Raw genomic sequence first — 21,443 nt, 5'->3', positions numbered from 1 at the left:
AAAGGTGATTTAAGTTTTAATCTTTAAAAAGGTGTCGCTGAAGTAGAAAATCATGCAAGACAAATCAAACTCCTTTTCTATTCTATTAGAAAAAAAATATATGGTGGTGTTCAAAAGTTAGTGAATCCCACCAGGAAAAGAACATATTCAAAGTGTTCGAGTTCTGCCATGTTTTAGATATTTAAAGGTCAAGTCCACCTCAGAAAAATGTTGATTTGAATCAATAGAGAAAAATCAGACAAGCACAATGCTGAAAATTTCATCAAATTCGGATGTAAAATAAGAAAGTTATGACATTTCAAAGTTTCGCTTATTTTCAACAAAATAGTTATATGAACGAGTCAGTTACATCCAAATGAAAGAGTCGATGATGTCACTATTTCTTTTTTTTTTTTTTTTTGAATTATACAATATTTCAATTTTTACGAATTTGACGATTAGGACCTCCTTGCCTGAAGCACAAAATGTTAAAACAATTAAATTCCACTTGTTCATAGAGGAATGAAACTTCATTTCACATGACAATGTCAAGAAAATAAAAATATTTCATATTTCATATAATGAAATACAAAAGAAATAGTGTGTGAGTGATGTCATCAACTCTCTCATTTGGATGTAACTGGCTCGTTCATATAACTATTTTGTTGAAAATAAGCGAAACTTTAAAATGCCATAACTTTCTTATTTTACATTCGATTTTGATGAAATTTTTTAGTGTTATGCTTGTTGAATTTTTCTCTTTTTATTCAAATCAAGTTTTTGTTGGGGTGGACTTGTCCTTTAATTGTGAAGTCGGGTGATGAAATACTATTAAGTTTTTTCTCTGGGCTCACTGAACATTGTAGTGTTGTTATTGTTGGTTTATACATTCATTACTCAGCATAAAGGAGTGCATTTTGTGGTGGGTTCACTAACTTTTGAGCACAGCTTTTCCTTTTTTTTGCATTATTATACATAATTATTGAATACCTCTGCAATAGCTGTGTACTAAAAACAGTTTACTTTGTGTAGCTAGCACATGAATAAGAAATACACAACACATTGAAATACAATATCATAGCCTACTCTCAAACTAGAGTTCTCTATTTCAGATTAAACAATTTGCAAATAGCATAAACAATTCAAATCTCATAGTGCATCATATAATGAAAATGAAAATCCATGATTTATTGTTCGAAATAGACATGAAATGAAATACTCCGAAAATTTGCTTTGCCCAATTGATCGTGGGCCCGGCAGCCACCGTGCAGCGCCAGATCGACGAGGCTCTATCCCTTTAATTGTTGAACGCCAAACAGGGTAGCAGCAACTCCGATCTTTTAACGTCTTTTGGTCTGACGCGGCCGGGTTTGAACCCCCGACCTCCCGGTTGAGATGGACGCTCTACCAACTGAGCCAACACACCGATTAAATCAAATATGAAATCAATTATGAGAAATCAAGTATTTAATTGCATTTTATTAAGATAACCATTCTAGTACTGAAAATTTCATGAAAGATTTTGTACATTTCAAATATATCAGAAGTGTGGGCTATGTACTGTGATACCAAATCAATTGCCAATGAGTTTTCACCTCCTGACTGCACTATGCTCTAATACAAAATATTTACACATTTATATCAACAAACTTATTCGGAAATTGTAATTTCCGTAGATTCAATACATTTTATACAGAGGACATCGAATTCTCACAGAAAATAGTTATCACATCACATTTAAAAGATATCAGCTGACTAATTTTAGAAATTCATACAGTACAAATTATATCAATTGATCATGAAAGAAGAAATTGAATTGAAAAGAAAAGAAATATAATCCCTTTGAAGAGTTCAAAGGAATAAATACAATTAAATCTATGTTAGTATTGTCAATGGATAACAAGGTGAATTGGAATACAATATTCTAAGAATAAAACTTTCAAATTGAAGCGGTTGAAACATCAATCAGATTTGAATCTACAAAATGCATTTCTCTATTACAAATGATATAATATTCCAAATCAATCAGCATAACATACTTGCACATTACTAAAAAGACTTCAGAATTTACCATGATCAGCACAACTGCATGAAGTAATAAAGTGATGTGAGTAAAAACATTCATTGCTAACAGTTGGACATTATTCTATGAAAACTTTGGAAAGTATTTACTGAAAAAGAAAAAAATGCATTACTCAAAAAAATTTTTGAAGAATCAATAGATAAGGGCAACAAAAAAAAGTCACAAGGAAAATGGATCTTTCTACTGAATTAATACTTAATTACAGCATATAGTACTTCACAGCAGATTACAAGGAAATAAATTTCCATTCATAAATCATGCCAATTTCATATTGCTTTATTATATTTACTTCCCTTTTGTTTCCAAGTTAAAATTATGATTAATTAGTTTATCAGACTCGCCAGTGGCATTTGACCTCAGCAACTAGAAATTGGTGCTTAAAGCCTAGTACACACTACACTGTCTGGCATGATTTATCAATTAATTGAATTTTCCATCAAATGATATTTTATTTAAAGTTTGGCATAATACTAGGAATACTGAAATCATAATTCTGCTTTGCTGCCAGCCTTGTGGTCAGAGTAAAATCCCAAATCAGTTCAAATTTGCGGTGGATGATGAAGTCATTATGATTTGTAATTGAATTTGCGTTAACCCTACATGGAGGTTTGAAATAGACTGGAATTTCAATTTCAGTGTTCATACTACTATTCAGAAAATTTGATCATTAACTCTTTGCATGCTGAATTAACTTTTGGGGAATGATATTGACAATTCTTACCATGTTAATTTCTTTGAATCAAGGGGAGTCAATTGTATGAATGTGCAACATCAGCTTTCAAAGGGTTAATATTTTATAGGTTTAATGATATCAAATGCCATTGCAGTATCTTTGAGAATCTAATCGCAACGGATCATATAGTTTGCATTGAGCTTTATAGATTACCAGCTTGGACCAGACTGAATCTCAAGTTGAAGCACATACTCATTCCCATTGAGCGTTTGATTAAATGCAAATTTGTAATTGATTTGCGTTCAACTCAAGCTTCTTGCAATATCCCATTGCCCTTGATTTTAGGATTTGTCCTTGATTTGCAATTTCAGAGTTTCCATAGTTGGCTGTCCGTAGCTTACCACTTATTAATCTTTCTATGCCTTATAGAATTCCCTTTCAAATGCCTAATCTACATCATCCAACTTGGTGAAGTTCAAAGTGTTCAAACCTATAATCATATAGCCCTCATCCATATCCACAAGCGGCTCATTGCTTGTCACCACTCTTGGGGTCTTCTTGGGCTTAGGCTTGGGCTCAGGCTCTGGCTCTTTCTCTAGATGCTCCTTCCAGTGGCGCCGTTTCCAATCTTGTACTGGGATAGAAAATACAGAATAGGGAAGAAAAAAAAACACACACAGATAGTGGTTACTTTAAGGTATACTATATAATTTCTTTGTGGACTGAACATACATGAAATAATGCACTTTCTCCCCCCCAAAAAAAAAATTAATAAAGCCGAAGTTTACTTAGGCTTCTATCTTGAGCTGAAACTCACAGAGTAAGTCTTTTCATTTTGAGTCTTTGGTGATCAGGTTTCTGGATTAGAATTCTTGGGTCTTAATGAAGACAAGCAACTACTATAGCAACATCATATTGAAGTATTACCGTCAATTTCTAGTTTAAGGCAACACAAAAGATATCTTTCAAAGGGGGAAATCTATAAAACTGGAAGTTGCCATCAACTTTCAGTTTGTTGCAAGACGAATGATATGTTAATTTGTATACTTTTGCCAAGTCTGACGTTACTAAGTTTAAAGAATATCTGTATTTCAGTTTGTAAATTATTGCAGTTATTTTCATGCATATGTATACACAGGTAATGCCCTTTTAGCCTTTGACCTCCTGATACCAAAACTACTCAGATCTTTGTCACTTTTGTAAAGATATATGACCCAAGTTGGAAGTTGATCCTTGAAAGTTCTTTAGTCATTATGAAAATGAATATGGGATGGAGGGACAGGGAGAGGGGCAGAAAGATGGACAATAGGACAACCCCAAAACAGAGCCTTCAGCAACCATCTATGCTGGGCAGATGCATGTAAACATTAGACAGAAGTACCTTGGCAATCTCTGCTGCAGTAGAACTTAGCCTGCTTGATCTTTTTTTGTCGACATCTGAAAACAAGAAAGTGGAAAAATATAAATCAACATTATTCTGAATTCACAGTTGACTGGTGAAAAAAAATGGCAAAAAGAATTTGGAAGGAAACTATAGAGGGTGTGAGTTCAGAGGCATAGACAAGTCAATTTTGATTCCTCCCCCCCAAGAAGAAAACAAAAGAAAACCTAGAATATGAATTGGAATGATCTTATAACTTTCCAACCATCCAGAATGAACATATAAAATAAAAAAGATACATCAAGGTTTTTTTTTTCAATTTATTGAATTAAATTCAAAGAAAATTTATGAAAATGATGAGAAACATTTTGGAGTCAACATAATGTAAAGTAAAAGAAATCTCACTGCTGGCATTTCTTGTATGTCTTTGGTTGGTCCTCTTTCTTGCCACATGATGCGCACTGTCTTAGTTTATGATTCTCGGTGACTTCATCGGACATTTCTATGGCATCAGTTCCGGACCCCTCTCCTTGGTGATCATCAAGCCTACTGACAGCAGTTCTCTCATCCTCAGCAGACAGGCATCTAGCAGACCGATCTTTACTAGTGATGGGAACATGTTCCATCTGCTTTACCCCTGGATCGGGATTCTGTTCCACCTGCTTCATCTCTGTTCCGGGAACCTGTTCCTTCTGATCTGTATGAGGCTGCTGGTCATTCTGATGGAGCTTTTCATCAAGGACCTTTCCACTTTGCTTCACCTCTGAATCTGGAATGTCTTTCTTCTTTTTCATCTCCATATTAGAAGGTTCATTCTGCTTCATCTCGGGAACGGACTGTTTTTCTTCTTCCTTTGAAGCATTACTTAAATTTGTGGTCAAATTGTCACTGTCATCCTCTTTGTCCTCTTCCTCATCTTTGCTTCCTGTAGCTTCCCTCTCTTCATCTCCATCTTTATCAGTATTATCTCCCTCTCTGCTTGGTGTCGCTCCTTCATCATTGTTTTTCTTTTTGGCTGCCTCTATCTGTTTTTGCTTCAGCAGCTGTGAAAAGTATCAAACAAAATTGTAATGTCATGGGCACATCTGCAAAAGTTCTTGGATATACTAAATGCTGAAAACCCACTTATGTAGGTAATAGGGTCAACTAATCTTGCTTGTCATTTCTTATCAATAACTTATAAAACTTCATTCTATGTAGTCTTGAATTTCTATGTGATGACAATATTAATCTATCAGAAAAATATCTAGTATACAAATATACCAGGCTTTGAGTAAGTATAGCAAGAATTATTCATCCGAGGTTGGACTGGCATTACTATTTTTCCCGAGGGGCGAAGCTCCGAGGGGAAAATAGTAATTTGGCCAGTACTAACAGAGGATAAATAATTCCCTCTATACTTTCGAAATAAATATCCTACATTTAATAACTGAATAAGGTAGAACAATAGTTTATCTACTCTTGTCTACGCAGTTCATCTTTTCCTAATCTGAACTTAAATTTGGATAATGCACTGCGCAGGCTGATCTACTTTTTTTTTCCGCGGATTTGTGCCTGCGCCGTCCCTTCACGGGACTTGCCCGGTAGAGTCAACTCGCTGACCCGTGCGCCCAAGAAATTGCATGATCTGTGACGTCAATGATGGAATAGTGGACTATTCCATCATTGACGTCACGGAATAGCACATTTTCTTCGGTGGGCGTTTCATTTTCCACATCGTCGCAAAATAGTGAGAATATGTTTGGTCACATGATGCTATTTAAACTAATCATCATACAGGATTTAATTTATGTAGGATATAATCATAAATAAATAAATCTGATCATCTGATATCCTATACCTGCTTAGGGAAGTGTGAACATGTAGGATACACAAAATACAAACCCTTTTCTGAATTTCTTCCTCAAGAATCGCATTTCTGTCCAATACATCCATTTCATTTCCCTGAGGGTCCAGTATTCTAACACGGCATTCACTTCCCGGAGCAGGCCTAGGTAGTTCTGGTTGATATCCTTCGGGTAAAGGAACACCTACGATTTTCTTTGGCTGCAGCCTCTCTAACTCTTCAATAAAACCAGGAACTTTTCTGCATGCTAAAATAAGATAAGGAAATAACTTCATCTTTAAAGGAGTACATCCCGACAAAAAGTTGATTTGAATATAAAGAGGAAGATCTTACAAGCATAACACTGAAAATGTCATCATAATCAGATGTGAAATAAAAAAGTTATGACATTTTAAACTTTTTCTTTATTTCACAAAATATACATCCTGGGCAGTATGCAAATGAGGAGACTGATGACATCATCCACTCACTATTTCTTTTCTATTTATTATATGAAATATTCTAATTTTCTCCTCATTGTCAAGTGAAACAATGATTAATTCCTCCCTTAACATGTGGAGTGATCATTGTTTGATACTATTTAGTTCAATCAAGTTGGCCCTTATTGTCAAATCTGCCAGTGTAAAAAAAATAATGTATAATTCAAACAATAAGAAACAAAATAAATAGTAAGTGAAGGACATCATTGACTGTCTCATTTGCATGTCACTGAGTTGTGCATATCACTTTTGTGTTAAAAATAAGCAAAACTTGTCATAAAATGTCATATCTTTTTTATTTTACATCCGACTTTTTTTTTCCAGTTATTCAAATCAACATTTTCTGTGGCGGACTTGACCTTTAAGAATCTTCAGAATTATTGAAGGAGGGAGACTCAATCACAAGGAGAAAGAGGAAAAAGAAGATGAATAAATAGGGAAGGAGGAGAATGAGGAGTAGGAGCAGGAGGGGATGAGGAGAAGAATGAGAAAGAGGAGCGAGAGAGGAGGAAAAGGAGAATGAGGAGGAGAAGAGTGGGAGAGGAGAAGAGGGAGAGGAGAAGAACAAGGAGAATGAGTGGGGAGGAGGAGAGTGATGGGCAGGAAAGGAGGAGTGGGAGAGAAGGAGAACATGAAGAAACAGAGAAGCAGGAGAGGAGAATTAGGAGAGGGGGGAGGAGAGAAAGAGGGGGAAAAACGAGGGAGGAAAAACAAAATTACATTGTGCTTTTGATACCGATGGTCAAACTTAAAATGAATGAATTCTAATGTTGGAAACAAGATAAAATCTAAGCTCTCCTTTCTCTGTCAGCCTAGCAAACAGCGGAAATCTACTACCCAAATGGTGGTCAAACTCCGATAAGTAGAGACAACATTGTATGGGACATTAGAGATCAAAATTTGATTTGAAAATTGGGCTCAAAGTGGTCTTTGACCCCTGCTCCTGACATTTGACATATCGCTAACTTTCAGCTCCCTGAGAAATCTAATACCCAAGTTTTGTCACTCTTCGGTAAATAAAGGTATAGTTAAGGGCCATGATGTTTTTTTTTCAATTAATGGATTTATTGTTTACTTTGGTCAGCCCACCTGTGCGCTTTGAAACACCCGCATAAAGTGCCCTATAAATGTTATTATTATTATGATATATGTAAATAACATTGCTCAAGAAGACAGTTGACCCCTGCTGTGACCTTTGATCTTTTGACTATCCTCTGCTCCTGAATGCTGCATCAAACATCCAAGTTTAGTCGCAATTGGAACATCTGAGGCAATGATAAAGGCTTTCTAGGCAAAACACTAATATTAGGCATAGTGGACAGTCCTATGCCAAACAGGCCCATTTCATAAAGAGTTACAACTGGTGTAACTTTGCAATTATGGCAACTACCATGGCAACAGGGCTCATCAGCCAATCAAAATCAAAGTTACCATGGTAGTTGCCATAATGGCAAAGGTACATCAGTTGTATCTCTTTGTAAAATGGGCCCCTGATCCCTTAGTACAGCGCTTCTCAACCTTTTTCTACTCGAGGACCACTTTGACTCTCAGAATTTTTTTGAGGCCCACTTATGAAAATTTTAAGAAAATGTCAATTTTGAGGCAAAAATCTTTCATGAAATTTGAACAGAAAGCTCTGAAGCACATTCGAAACAAACAGTTTTGAGAACTAATCTGCATTTGCAAATGTCCGGTAAATTAATTAACTACACACACAATATTCATGCACATATGGTTCAAAACCATATAGTGTGCATGATAAGCGTGCTTCAGTTTTGTTTGACCCAAGTAGACTGATCGGAAATACCATGTTCGAACAGGTCTGAGAAAAGTCTATAGTTTAATTTTCTCCTATTTTTTTTCTCTCTCTCTGGAGCTTCTCGCGGTCCACCTGAGACAGCTTCGCGGCCCACCGTTTGAGAAGCGCTGCCTTACTATACCTCCACTATTGGTTCACTTGATACTACATTCTTAGTTTGACTTGTTTCTCGATTTCCAACATCATTGTGTATGCATCCTTTTCTTGTGCAGGAGAATAGATTCCAGTATTCTAGAAAGGGAGGGGGGCGGGGAGTATTCTCTTCAAGCCAATAAATTAGGTCTCACCTCACCTGTGTCCCATTTCAAGGTCACGTGGCCATCAGTGTTACGATAGCAATGCTCAACAGATAATAATAAATACATTTTTCATAGCAGTCTCATTTTATGGCAAATTTGTCATAGATGGCTATCTCACAATGAGAGTTGAGACCCCAAGACTATTTCAACTTACCGTCCACAAATTTTTGAAGCCCTACTGCTTCTTTTTTGTCTAAACTCTCGTCCCCTGCTTTTTTCTTCCTCTGGTGTCTGCGCTCCTTTTTTCCTATCTGCTTGAGAGCTTTCCTTGATAGTCCTTTATCCTTACTCCTAGCACTGGCAACCCTCGGATCGTTTGTATCATGATTCGAAGGACCATCACACTCAGTTGCTTCAGTCTGTTGCTTTGGCAATTTCACATGGAAATAAGGTTCGTAAAAGACCTCAAAGACCTTGGGAAGGACGTAGCCCTCGTCAATGACCTGCTTGCGGATGCACTCCAGATGGTCCTCGCACCCGGGACATTCGCCGGGACTACGCGAGTATGTGGTAGTCTGCCATCTTGGATATCTCAACTTTACCCTTTTCGTGACTTCCTTCGTGTCTTCATTTACAATTGAAATAACAACGCTATTCGATTCACAGGGCTGCTTGCTTGGGTCTTCGTCTTCACTCAACGGCGAATTGTAATCAATCTTAAAATCAACCATATGGCGTCCGTCTTTTGTTTCCTCGGTAACTTCATACATAGTCTTGTCGAGCAGGCACCGTTCATACTTGTTGATGACGGTATAAGCTTTAATCAGAGTGGGCGATTTTACTCCAAATACGTGAAAGAGTCCTTCAGGGGGCGGCTTCCAGTAAATCGTGACGTCCTGCTTGCATTCCTCGGCATGTAGCCACCGGCGTAGCATCTCAAACAGGCATCCTCCTAGATGGAGTAGGTACTGCAAGGTCGTTACCACCTAGAGTACACGTATTGAGGGGAAAAAGAGAAGAGTTTCAGTACTACTCCTACTACTACTACTACCACTACTACTACTACTACTACTACTACTACTACTACTACTACTACTACTACTACTACTACTACTACTACTGCTACTACTACTACTGCTACTACTACTACTACTACTACTACTACTACTACTACTACTACTACTACTACTACTACTACTACTACTACTACTACTACTGCTACTACTACTACTACTTCTACTACTATCACTACTTCTGCTACTACTACTACTACTACTACTACTACTACTACTACTACTACTACTACTACTGGTATTACTACTACTGGGACTATTTCTGCTGCTGCAACTACTTCTAAGTTATACTATTATTACTACTACTTCCATTACTACTACTACTTCCACATTGCAAAGAATATTGTCTTGGCCAATGACTTCTACGTCAACATAATCATATCAAGCATAACAGTCCTGATATGATCAACCAAAGTTCTGTTTTAATGTAACTGAATGTACATTGATAAAGTCTCATGGGAGAAGTGAAAACACATACCATGGCCATAGCCAGAAGGGAGGGGGGGGTGTTCGATTGAGCCCCTTAAATTTTCCAAAGCAACAAAGATGGGGGAGAGAAGGATATTGTCTGCCGCAAAATATTAATACCCAACAATACAGACTGATGACCCTTTTTTTTTTACTTGCTTTTCAAATTTCCAGCCAAGGAAGCTAGAATAGGAATTGAACCCCCTAATTGAAAACCCTTGCTAGAGGGCTGCATACTATAGAGGAAAAGATAGTTAAACTAACAATTCCTCTAATTTCAAATAAGCAAATGTTTATTTAAACAGAAGGCCAATGATTATTGCCCTACATATTCAGGAGTTAAATATAGGTGGTTTCAAACCGCCTCGATCACAAGAATCCCCGTTAAATTACGAGAACTTTGAAAAATACCCATTAATCATTCCTGCATTCACACCGCCCTGAAGCATACCCCTTCGGATAAGTTCCTGAAGTTACGAGCATGCGCAGTATGGTATAAGCAGGCAAGGCGCAAGATTCAAAATCACTAGCCCAGCAGCCACCCACGGCACCACACCCAACGACACGCTGGGCTAAAAGTTCCCGTAATTTGCTTTCACATCACCAAATACCTGCGATCTTGGAAAAATCCCCACGAAAGTTCTCGTAATTTCGCCAAGTACCTACTATTTAGCGGGTATTTTCTTTCGGGGATATACGCGTAGTTTGCTTTCACATTACCAAAATACCTGGTATTTTCTGATCGGGGTAAATTTCCCAGCAGAGAATACCTGGAACTGACAAACTTCGAGGCGGTCTGAAACCACCTACTTTCATGGCTAAACAAATTAATTCAGATTACTAGGACCCATTCCCCCTTCTTCCCCTGTCCTATCTGCATTCTTCTCAACACTAGACATGTATGAAACTAGGATATCAATGAGAATCTCGTTCCAACCTCTCCACCCCATGATTCATCACTTTCTCTTTTCTCTTATCCTCTCTTTCTCCTCCCCTCTTCTATTTCTCCTTTTCCTTCATTCCTGCTATCTTTGTACCTAGTCTATTACTAAAATGTGTCCATTTCAGCAATAATTGTTTGACTATCCAAATGTAACTAAGTAACCAATTCGAATTTTTATCAATGTAAACTTCATGTAATTCAGCCTTTGGGTTGCTATATGTTTCTTGTTTTAATAAATACTATTTTGCTACTACTACTGGATTATTTTTTTTTGGCCATGAATCAGCATCAACTAATAATCTGTACACTCTTAAAAATGATCCCTTTCAATTATCAATGAAATAGTAGCAATTACAACTTAATCTCAACCTAGTACCTGAACAAAATGTAGAGTCTTTTCTTCTATAGGCTGGCCAAACAGTCTGCAGAACGTCTTTTCGCTATCCCACATATAGAATGGGTTGGTCACTGAGTAAAAAGAGAGAATATATTTATCATCAACAGCAAAAAAACATATCTAAAGGGGCCGGAACCCGCCTTGGTCATAAATGTTAAAGAGAAAAAAAAAAGAAAACAGAATAGTGAAAATTTGAAGAAAAAAAATTGGACAAGCGATAAAAAAGTTATGGCTGCTTTAAAATTGAGATCCCTAAGACTGCATAGATTTCAAATTGGCAACTGGATAAGTAAATTAGGACAAGGGGCAAGGACAACTTTCCCATAGGCCATGTACTTAATTATCAGGGATGTGTGGTTTTCTACTAAGTACCCATTCCCCTGGGGCAGTAATCAAAATATAATCCAGGTAGTATATTGTTTTATGTCCTCATGAAAGAAAAACATAATTTGAAGTATAACTTTTGAAAAATGTGACATTTTAGCCATTTTATGTATTGGAGTACATGGAAGACTAGACCTTGCCTTACACCACTATGACATCACATATGGGGCCAATTTGAAGTCTCCATGGGTAAAGTGATTACCAATTTTAACACCCTTTAAAAATGTATAACTTTCTTACTGTTAATCCGATATTGTTCAAATTTTCATCTATCAACTTGTCTGAATTTTCTTTTTTTTCTAAAACAAGTTTTTATTTAGGTTGCATTCCCCTTTAGCATTCCCCCACTGTTTTAATAGTCTTGTAGTCATGTAGTGAACCAACCATATGTAATAAGTAAAGGATATGTGTAATTTACTGTTATAGCATACATGTATATCATTTCTGGCTTCCATTTGTAAACAGTAAGACCTATTGTCAAAGGTATTCATGAATGAAATTCAATATGTACATGGTACATTCATGGTATGCAAACATACACAAAACCATTTGTGTTATTTGCTACACCATACGCATTACAGATATCCATATCACATGCTAAGTTCATAGTCAACATATACTGAACATGCAGAAATCGAAACTAAATTATCATATTTTGTTTGTGTATTCATCTTTTGCAATGTCACCGTTGATCAGGGTCCAAAGAACAAGTATTTGTCTCTTTTCAACGTTAGTGGTGATTATCACATTGTGCAGACCCTCCAAGGCAGGGGTGGCATATTGCAACAAAAGGCAGTGGTGTTGATAGGAATTTTCTGCCAGAAACAGAAACCATTTCTCTCATGGAAGCTACAGGGCCCCATATGTTTAAAGGCAAAGTAATTATTATGGTAACTTTGCCATGCAATGGTAACTGCCATGGTAATAATGCTCATCAGCCAATCAAAATCAAAGATTCCATGCAATTTACCATTAGATAGTAAAGTTACCATAAAAATGGTAACTTTTATGTGATGGGGCTTTAGGTCCACTTCAACGCCGAGTTTATTTGAAAGATTTTATAAAATCAAGCAAGTTTAACTTACACTGAAAATTTCACCAAGATTGAATGTAAAATATGAAAGCTACCCAAAAATTAAGGGTATTGTATTTTTGCATACTTTCTCCATACGATGATACATAACACAAGTATCCCACACTCATTATTTATTTTCAATTATTTGGAAATGTATTTAACATGATACATAATTATAAATTTTTTATAAGAATTTATGTAAATATATGTATAAAAAGTATATATTTAAGTGCTTCTAGAATTTAAATAGAATGTAAATAGAAAAGTTTCAGTAAATAATGTAAGATAAAGAATGATGAGTGTGTGATACCATAACTATCTCTCTTTCTCTCTCATTTGCATAATATAAAAATTCAAAACTCAAAATGAAAGAATTGAAAATATTCTATATGCAAATCACTATACAATGAAAAAAAACTGTAAAAATCAAGCCACTACTGATTTGAAATTAAATTTTCACTTTGATATACTTGGTTTATTTATTCTTTATTTTTTGAAATTGTTGTTTGCCTACAACAAAATCCTGATGAAGGCCTCAAATCTAACAGATAAAAAAAGGAAAATTCACAAAAATAAGACTTGATGAAGTACTTACTGACTGACTGACCGTGAATATCGTCAATGAAAGATCTGTATTCATGCACTACGATAAGGTCCTCACACAATTTCATACCATCTTTGACATGCCCTGGACAAGAAATGTCAAAAGTTATAGGTTAAAAACTTGAGTGATAAAAGAAGTAAATAATAATAATAATGTTTTATATACCCAGGGTAGCCACTTCAGTTAGGAAACTGCTCTACCAGTGGGTCCTGCATAACATACTAATGTTATTATTACCCTTCTCCAATCTAAATGCTGAGTGCCTAGCAAGAAGACAGAAGGTCCCATTTTTATAAGTCTTTGGTATGACTTAGCCAGGGATCGAACCCACGACCTCCCGTTCATGAGGCAGACGCTCTACCACTGAGCCACCATGACTGGTATTAAAACAAAGATACATCTGAGCTTTCATTTTCTCATGCATTCCCTCTCATGTTATATAAAGCAAAAGCATCCATGTAATGTGGAACTTGAAGTTGTACTCATCACTTCAATAGTAGAAACTAACATCTAATTGGATTCAAGAGGAAGTAAATTAGCTCATTTGGTAAAGCACAGCTGTGGTCTAGCAATATGTTGCTAAAAATTTCTCTTACGCTCACTCTCGATCCTAAGAGTGATATTACTTTCAGGAACTGATTTACTATGCAAATTAGGATAAAAAAAAGCCTTTAAAGTGATGGTCGAGGCTGAAGATATTTATATCTCAATAAACAGAGTGAAAATTGGAAAACAAATAACGAAGTTATTGAATTTGAAATATTTGCATTATTCCGGTGAAACAGTTCTAGGCATGTCTTCATGAATATTCATTAGGTGGGCTGATGATGTCATATCCCATTGTTCTTTTGTACTTTATTATATGAAATTACGTTTATTCAAAAACTTTCTACCAAGAACTTAAACAATATTGAATTGACAACTGATTAAGAGCATTAGTTATTCATTGCCACAACCTTACACAAAATAGTGATAAACTTTAAAATTCAATAACTTTGTTATTTGTTATCCAATTTTTATTCAATTAATCAAAATTCAATGGAAATTATTCTTAAAAATACAATACAATTATTCAACACAGGACACCACTTTCGAAAATAATCTGTCGGTGCATATTTTCTATGTAAAGAGATATATGGTAGTTTAAAGAATCAAAATTTACCACACACTTTAAAAAACTTGATCATGATCATTAAAAAAACAACTCTCAATATCAGAAAGAATCTTTTAGGTAAGTCAGGTTCAATTGGAATCATAGGCGCGGGGGGGGGGGACAAGTCCCCCCAAAATTTTTAGCTGATAACCTTTTTTTTTTGCTTGTCAATTTTGTTTCCTGCATCCCCCCTAAATTCTGGTGGACCCTCTTAAAATGTCTCTTGTCCCCCCCAAAAAAAATATTTAGGTTGTATGACCTTTTTTTTTTTTGTCAAATTTTTTTTATGAGTCCATCACAAAATTTCAGGTAGACCCCCCTAATTTTGTTGGCTTCCGCTGCAAATGATTGGAATATATATGATCATAAAAAATTATTAAACCAAGAGAGGAAGGGGACAAAAATCACTGAATTCCCATTCTTACTCAATTTCCCAGTGAAATTTTCTAACTTCAAATAAAAATATTTTGTATCTGAAAATTAATGAAGTTTACCTACCATTTGTTAACATCTGATCTACCACTTCCAGCGTTTGTTCTATCATTTTAAAAATTTTCTATATTCAATTTGGAAAAAAATAAAGGAGAAAAATGATGCAGAAATATCCATCAAGAACAGTGAAATACACAGAACTGTATATTGTTATAAAAAAATACAAATCATATTTGAATCTATTCCCCCCCCCCTACCTTCCCTTTCTCTATTTTTTCTCTGAGATATCAATCTTTCACTATGATATTGTATCTGCCTCTCTTATTATATCTGCCACCATACTTGCATTATTAGAAAGACAAAATGTTACTGAATCATTTCATAATGATACCACGTTCTACTTGTAATTTCGATATCATTTTTTCTTTCTTTTTTTATTTCCTTCCTTCCCTTTTCCCTTCCTTTTCTCTTTCTTTCTTTCTTTCTCTCCTCTTTTTTCTTCTTTTTTTATCAATTTTCTTTCTCCCTGTTCATTCCTCTGTTCCTATCTTCTCTGTCTCCCCCTCTCTCTCTTAACCTATCCCCTTGATCCCTTCGCCCCCCCCCCCTCATCTTAAAAGTTTTCATAATTCTACTATAATTATGTTGTTGAGATATGCATGGTTCACCATTGATTGAGATTATTTTACCTACATTCAATGCCTTTGCCCCTAGCCCCTGATTAACATTCAGAAGTTATATCACTAACCTTTTCACTGGAAGCGCCTGCAAGATAAAGAATACGATTTTTCAAGCAATATGCCTTGAAAGAAATAGAGAGGTAAATCCAGAAGTCCCGTCCCTGCAACATCAATAAAGGAAGACAATCATTAAGAAAATACAAGATTTACCACAATTAACTGACTGGAATCTAATTCCGTCTTTGTACATTTTTTACTTATCACAAAAGCTGACAAGTAGTTTGAGTAGTTTTGTACTAGTAATAGGAGCAGTAGAAGTAATGGGCCACAGAATGAGGGGAGCCCCCATGTAGAAAATCATAAAAATGACCACCAGATTGCGATTTTGTATAAGTGGTATCACCCCCCCCCCACTTTCGAAACTGTTCATGGCCCCCAATTAGCAGTAATAGAGACTTAGTAGTAGTAGTAGTAGTAGTAATAGTAGCAGTAGTAGTAGTAGTAGTAGTAGTAGTAGTAGTAGTAGTAGTAGTAGTAGTAGTAGTAGTAGTAGTAGTAATGACATATACCTGTAGCAGTGGTAGTAGTAGTAGAAGTGGTAGTAGTAGTAATAGTAGTATTATTAGAAGTAGTAGTAATAGTAGAAGTAGTAGTAATAGTAGAATAGTAGTAGTAGTAGTAGTACTAGTAGTCGTAGTCGTCGTAGTAGTAGTAGTAGAATAGTGGTGGTGGTAATAATAGTAGAAATGATATAGAACCAGTGCTAGTGTTGTTGTTGTTTGAGGTGGTAGTATAGTAGTAGTAGTAGTAGTAGTAGTAGTAGTAATGACATATACCTGTAGCAGTGGTAGTAGTAGTAGTAGTAGTAATAGTAGTAGTAATAATAGTAGTAGTAGTAGTAGTAGTAGTAGTAGTAGTAGTAGTAGTAATGACATATACCTGTAGCAGTGGTAGTAGTAGTAGTAGTAATAGTAGTAGTAATAGTAGTAGTAGTAGTAGTAGTAGTAGTAGTAGTAGTAGTAGTAGTAGTAGTAGTAGTAGTAGTAGTAGTAGTAGTAGTAGTAGTAATGACATATACCTGTAGCAGTGGTAGTAGTAGTAATAGTAGTAGTAGTATTAGTAATAATAGTAGTAGTATAGTAGTAGTAGTAGTATAAGTAGTAGTAGTAGTAATGACATATACCTGTAGCAGTGGTAGTAGTAGTAGTAGTAATAGTATAGTAATAATAGTAGTAGTAGTAGTAGTATAGTAGTAGTATATAGTAGTAGTAGTAGTAGTAGTAGTAGTAGTATAGTAGTAGTAGTAGTAGTAGTAGTAGTATAGTAGTAGTAGTATAGTAGTAGTAGTAGTAGTAGTAGTAGTAGTAGTAGTAGTGACATATACCTGTAGCAGTGGTAGTAGTAGTAATAGTAGTAGTAGTATTAGTAGAAGTAGTAGTAATAGTAGAATAGTAGTAGTAGTAGTAGAGTCGTACTAGTTGTAGTAGTCGTAGTAGTAGTAACAGAATAGTGGTGGTGGTAATAATAGTAGAAATGGTATAGAACCAGTGCTAGTGTTGTTGTTTGTGGTGGTAGTAGTAGTAGTAGTGGTAGAAGTAGTAGTAGTAGTAGTAGAAGAAGTATTATCATTAGTAGTAGAATAGTGGTGGTGGTAATAATAGTAGAAATAGTATAGAAGCAGTGCTAGTGTTGATGTCCGTGGTGGTGGTGGTGGTAGTAGTAGCAAGTAGTAGTAGTAGTAGTAGTGGTGGTGGTAATAATAGTAGAAATGGTATAGAACCAGTGCTAGTGTTGCTGTTGTTTGTGGTGGTAGTAGAAGAGGTAGTGTGGTGGTTGCAATAATAGTAGTAGTAGAAATGGTAGAAGCAGTGGCAGTGTCGTTGTTTGTGATGGTGGTACCAGGGCCGCGGAAGCGGGGGGGGGGTTCAGCCCCCGCCCCCCCCCCCCCACTTTTTTCCAAAATCATGTACAAAAATGTAAAAATGACCATACGATTGTGATTTTTTGCATGGTCACCCCCCCCCCCCCCCACTGTGAAAACCATTCCGCAGCCCCTGGGTATATAGTAATTAGTAGTAGTAGTTTTAGTAATAGTAGTAGTAATATTAGTAGATGTAAGTAAGTAAACTGTAGTTGTAGATTTAATGTATGAATACTAATTGGAAACAGAATATAGCACCTTAAACCCCAATTAATTCCCATAAAGTGGCAGAATGACTTTAAAATTTCCATTTTACAAGATAATTGTTTTGATACATTTCTTACCTGTTCAACTATCATCCTCTTGTAAGATTCTTTGTGTTTCTTGAAGAATGATGCACTCTCGCTACACACCTTCTTGCCAAACAAGCTATCATCCTTATAATCTACCAATATCAACCTCATCTTTAAACCTAACTGCTCCGAAAACTGATGAAAAGTGTCGATACTTCTTTAGTAGCTGGACCATGCAGAGGAACCGATATGTGTTCGTGATCAACCTGTTAAAGATATTCATTTCATAAATGTATATGGAATATCAAAACAATCACACAAAAAATGAAGAAAATAAACTTAGGATTAAAATTGTAATTAATTAGAACAATGGAAACCAACAAAAGGAATAGAAAAAACGATGTAATTGATACAGAGGAAGAAGACAAGGAATTCAGGATAAGGAAAAGGGAAGAAGAAAAGAAAATAAGAAAGAAAAGGTAAACTAGAATATAATGATGATACACACATTGAAGAGGATGAAGGAGAAAATAAAGAAGAATAAAACACCAGTAGATGTTCTAGTAGTAGAAGAGGAAATTTAGAAATGGGAAGAGTAGAGGGAGGTGTAAATATAAGGGGAAAGGGAAGAATAAAATGAAGTATAAAAAGAAAATTATTCCACCTTTCATCCCCCTCCCACACACACACACACAAATAATACTGTAGATTTAGTGTAATCAGTTCCAAACAAAACTTGACTTTTGCATCCATAGATATACGTTTACATTGTCTAAACAAGGCGTGGATGGGGATGAAGTGGATAATATGAAACTTTATTCTCAAACATACCATTCAGACAATAATCAAAATCTAGCATCATATGTCAGAGACCAGCATTGCACGCTCGACTGCCTACCTTCAGTTCAGCAAAAAATTAAATGAAAGGCAATAAAAATAGTATGCTAATACACGTAATGATACTGCTCCGTAACCAGTTATATGTACGGCGCTGGAATGCAACTAATACTACCCATGCATGCACCACGAACATTGTAAAATGAATACCAATGATACCTGTCAATATGTCCGAAGTTCATCAGATCGAGTCAACAAGTAAATAATATCAGGTCATATCTACAGCTGCCAACAAAGAATAAGACATTTACTTAATCAAATGCAGATGATGGCAACTTACCTCACACCAAATTTAAATCAAGAAGAGGCTAAATTATGACATTAAACACAGAATCCGATGAGGAGATCGCGAACATGAATGCTCTGTTGTCAATTCTGCCATCTCCGCCTATCAACGATGACGCGTGGGGATTCCCCTTCTTTTGTTGAATACGTAGTCTGGGCGGTCAGGCGTTAGTCTGCAAGCACTGAGCCAATCACTCATATTTTTACATTTTAACAAAAAATACGATGTCTAGAGTGAAAACTAAACCCTCTGTTTATGTGCAACTACTATACAAGTAAATATAGTCTCACTTTTTCAGACTCTGCAGTCTGCACTGTGACTGTGCATGCGTTATGCGAAAGCAAAAAGTTTGTGGTTTGTGAGTGTAGACTAGTCAGGTCCAGGGTCTTCTACTTTCAGGGTGAAAGCTCCAAAAATCTTATAGCCACTGGCGTCCAGAATGGATTGCTTAAGCCATCGACCTACTAGGTCCATGCTTAAACATTAGAAAAATAAAGAAAAATGCTAGGGGAAAGAGTGAAATGATATTATTTTAATCTAATACAAAATTAATTTTTCGTATCAAAAAGTCAAAATCTTTACTTGCTTGCGATTGAAAAAAAAACTGGTTTCATACCATGTTCGCCCCCTCTCATTTTTTGGCATTACGCTACTGATCAAAGTTATCCACTTTTTTTTTAAGAATATTTATTTTCTTCCTCTTTCAAAACAATAAGATGACAATCACAATTCATATAAATAAATATTTTTGCATGTATACAATCAAATAACAATCAAACAAATAAATATATCAATATCAATTAAATTACAAATATTTTAAAAAATGATTACAGATGAAATCAAACCGCCATATTTCTCTTCTATCATGTCTATAACAATATGAAACTTTTTTGTAAGAGAAAAAAAAAATACCTCAATATCATGTTAATATCAAAATTATCCACACACACACACAGACACATACACACACCCTCACACCCCCGGGGGGGCCACTTACATTGACGAGTGGATACCATGCGCGACCAAAAAAACACGTAAAAAGGATGTCTTTTTCACGATAGGGCACGTTACGTACGTAACGTGATAAGGGTGTCAAAAACACAAAAATAATAAAAAAAGGGTATCTATTTCGCTAAGAAAATTACGTGTTTAGGGTCGAATTTGCGGGATGATAAAACAAAAATAAAAAGTTTTTATCATATCAATTTGTTGTGTACAAAAAACGCTCCTTTTATAAGGCATAGAAATGGGACGTTTAACGCACAGTCACTAATACGCGCCGCTGTCTTCGCATCGTGCAGGCAGTCTACGTGTATAGTGGCGGGCTGCTACATTGCGGTGCAGGGGTGTTCAACTTACATATCGTGAGCGCACTCAGCTGCGTGTTTTCACTTCTTCTCCTTTCTCTCCTTTTCTTGTAATTTTTCCTGCATTACTTGTTTTTCATCATAAATTTCCCTCTCACTTTCCTTGTTTTCTCACTCCCTTCAGTTTTGTAACTCTTCTTGATCACTTGCATTCATTGCACACCCCCCGGTCAAAAATGGTACGGTTCTAATCCAACATACACTCAAGTCGTCGCTGTACGAATAGTGACATTCTTCACGCGCTGCGTTGCCTAGCTATGCGTGTTTACTGTGTACTGTACTGTGTACACACAATGCCATCGGCTGAACCGGCCGCCAAACTATAGTGACCAAAATTGCAAAAGCTTTTGCAAATGTGAAAAGTGACAGAGGTTTTTTTTATCCAATCAAAATCATTCTTAGGTATTCGCAATCTACAGCATTTCTGCAAAATGTCTTTTTTTGATAGGGTCTATTGTGACGTATATATTTTTTTACAACAATGTGAAGTCGCACCAAACGTTCGTTTCCCGCACTTGCCCATTGGCTCATGTACAAATGGATTTCCAAAATCATCAAGAAAGGTTCCAAAAACCTCAAAAGTGACAGAACTTAATTTGACTAAAATTGACTGAAAATCATATCATGTTCAAGGTGAGAATCTGCTCTATTCTATTCTGTTTTGATAGATCACCTTGTTGACGCGTTTGGGAGATATCTTAGTAAATCCCTCAAAAACTGCGTATTTTCTATTATTCTCCATAGGGAAATAATTTAACACGCTACGCACTGCAAAAAAGGAGCGCAAACAAATTGAATGAAAGGATGTCCTTTTTGCCCCAACACTACGTGTTTAGAGTCCGATTTGCGCGAGGTGTAGAAGTAGGGTCGTCCTAAAAGGTAAAGCCGACGACCGAACGACCCTAACAATAAAACATTCCTGTACTTGTTTAGGGGTTCAAGTTCATTTCAGGGAATATTGCCAAGAGTAT

At 36.0% G+C, this 21,443-nt stretch overlaps 1 protein-coding gene across 2 annotated transcripts; it reads right to left on the bottom strand.

The window, feature by feature from the left end:
• Nucleotides 1–1,445: 1,445 nt before the first annotated feature.
• LOC121411846 (axoneme-associated protein mst101(2)-like) lies at nucleotides 1,446–19,232 on the bottom strand. 2 transcript variants are annotated; one of them, XM_041604717.1, is made up of 11 exons: nucleotides 19,100–19,232; nucleotides 17,974–18,188; nucleotides 15,777–15,869; nucleotides 15,095–15,152; nucleotides 13,435–13,527; nucleotides 11,360–11,451; nucleotides 8,714–9,485; nucleotides 6,001–6,209; nucleotides 4,522–5,159; nucleotides 4,117–4,172; nucleotides 1,446–3,369 (listed from the first exon to the last, which is right to left on the bottom strand). In XM_041604717.1, the coding sequence occupies exons 2-11, from the start codon at nucleotides 18,091–18,093 to the stop codon at nucleotides 3,182–3,184; spliced, it is 2,319 nt and encodes a 772-aa protein (XP_041460651.1). In that variant the 5' UTR covers nucleotides 18,094–18,188; nucleotides 19,100–19,232; the 3' UTR covers nucleotides 1,446–3,181. The 2 variants fall into 2 exon arrangements, with proteins under 2 accessions (XP_041460651.1, XP_041460652.1); XM_041604718.1 differs by lacking the exons at nucleotides 15,095–15,152; nucleotides 17,974–18,188; nucleotides 19,100–19,232 and having other exon boundaries at nucleotides 15,777–15,864.
• Nucleotides 19,233–21,443: the final 2,211 nt, after the last annotated feature.

This window comes from Lytechinus variegatus, chromosome 3 (assembly GCF_018143015.1).
Source record: "Lytechinus variegatus isolate NC3 chromosome 3, Lvar_3.0, whole genome shotgun sequence".
NCBI lineage: Eukaryota > Metazoa > Echinodermata > Echinoidea > Temnopleuroida > Toxopneustidae > Lytechinus > Lytechinus variegatus.
The sequence above is the reverse complement of the archived record's forward strand: the minus strand, read 5'-3'. Positions and strand labels throughout refer to the sequence as shown.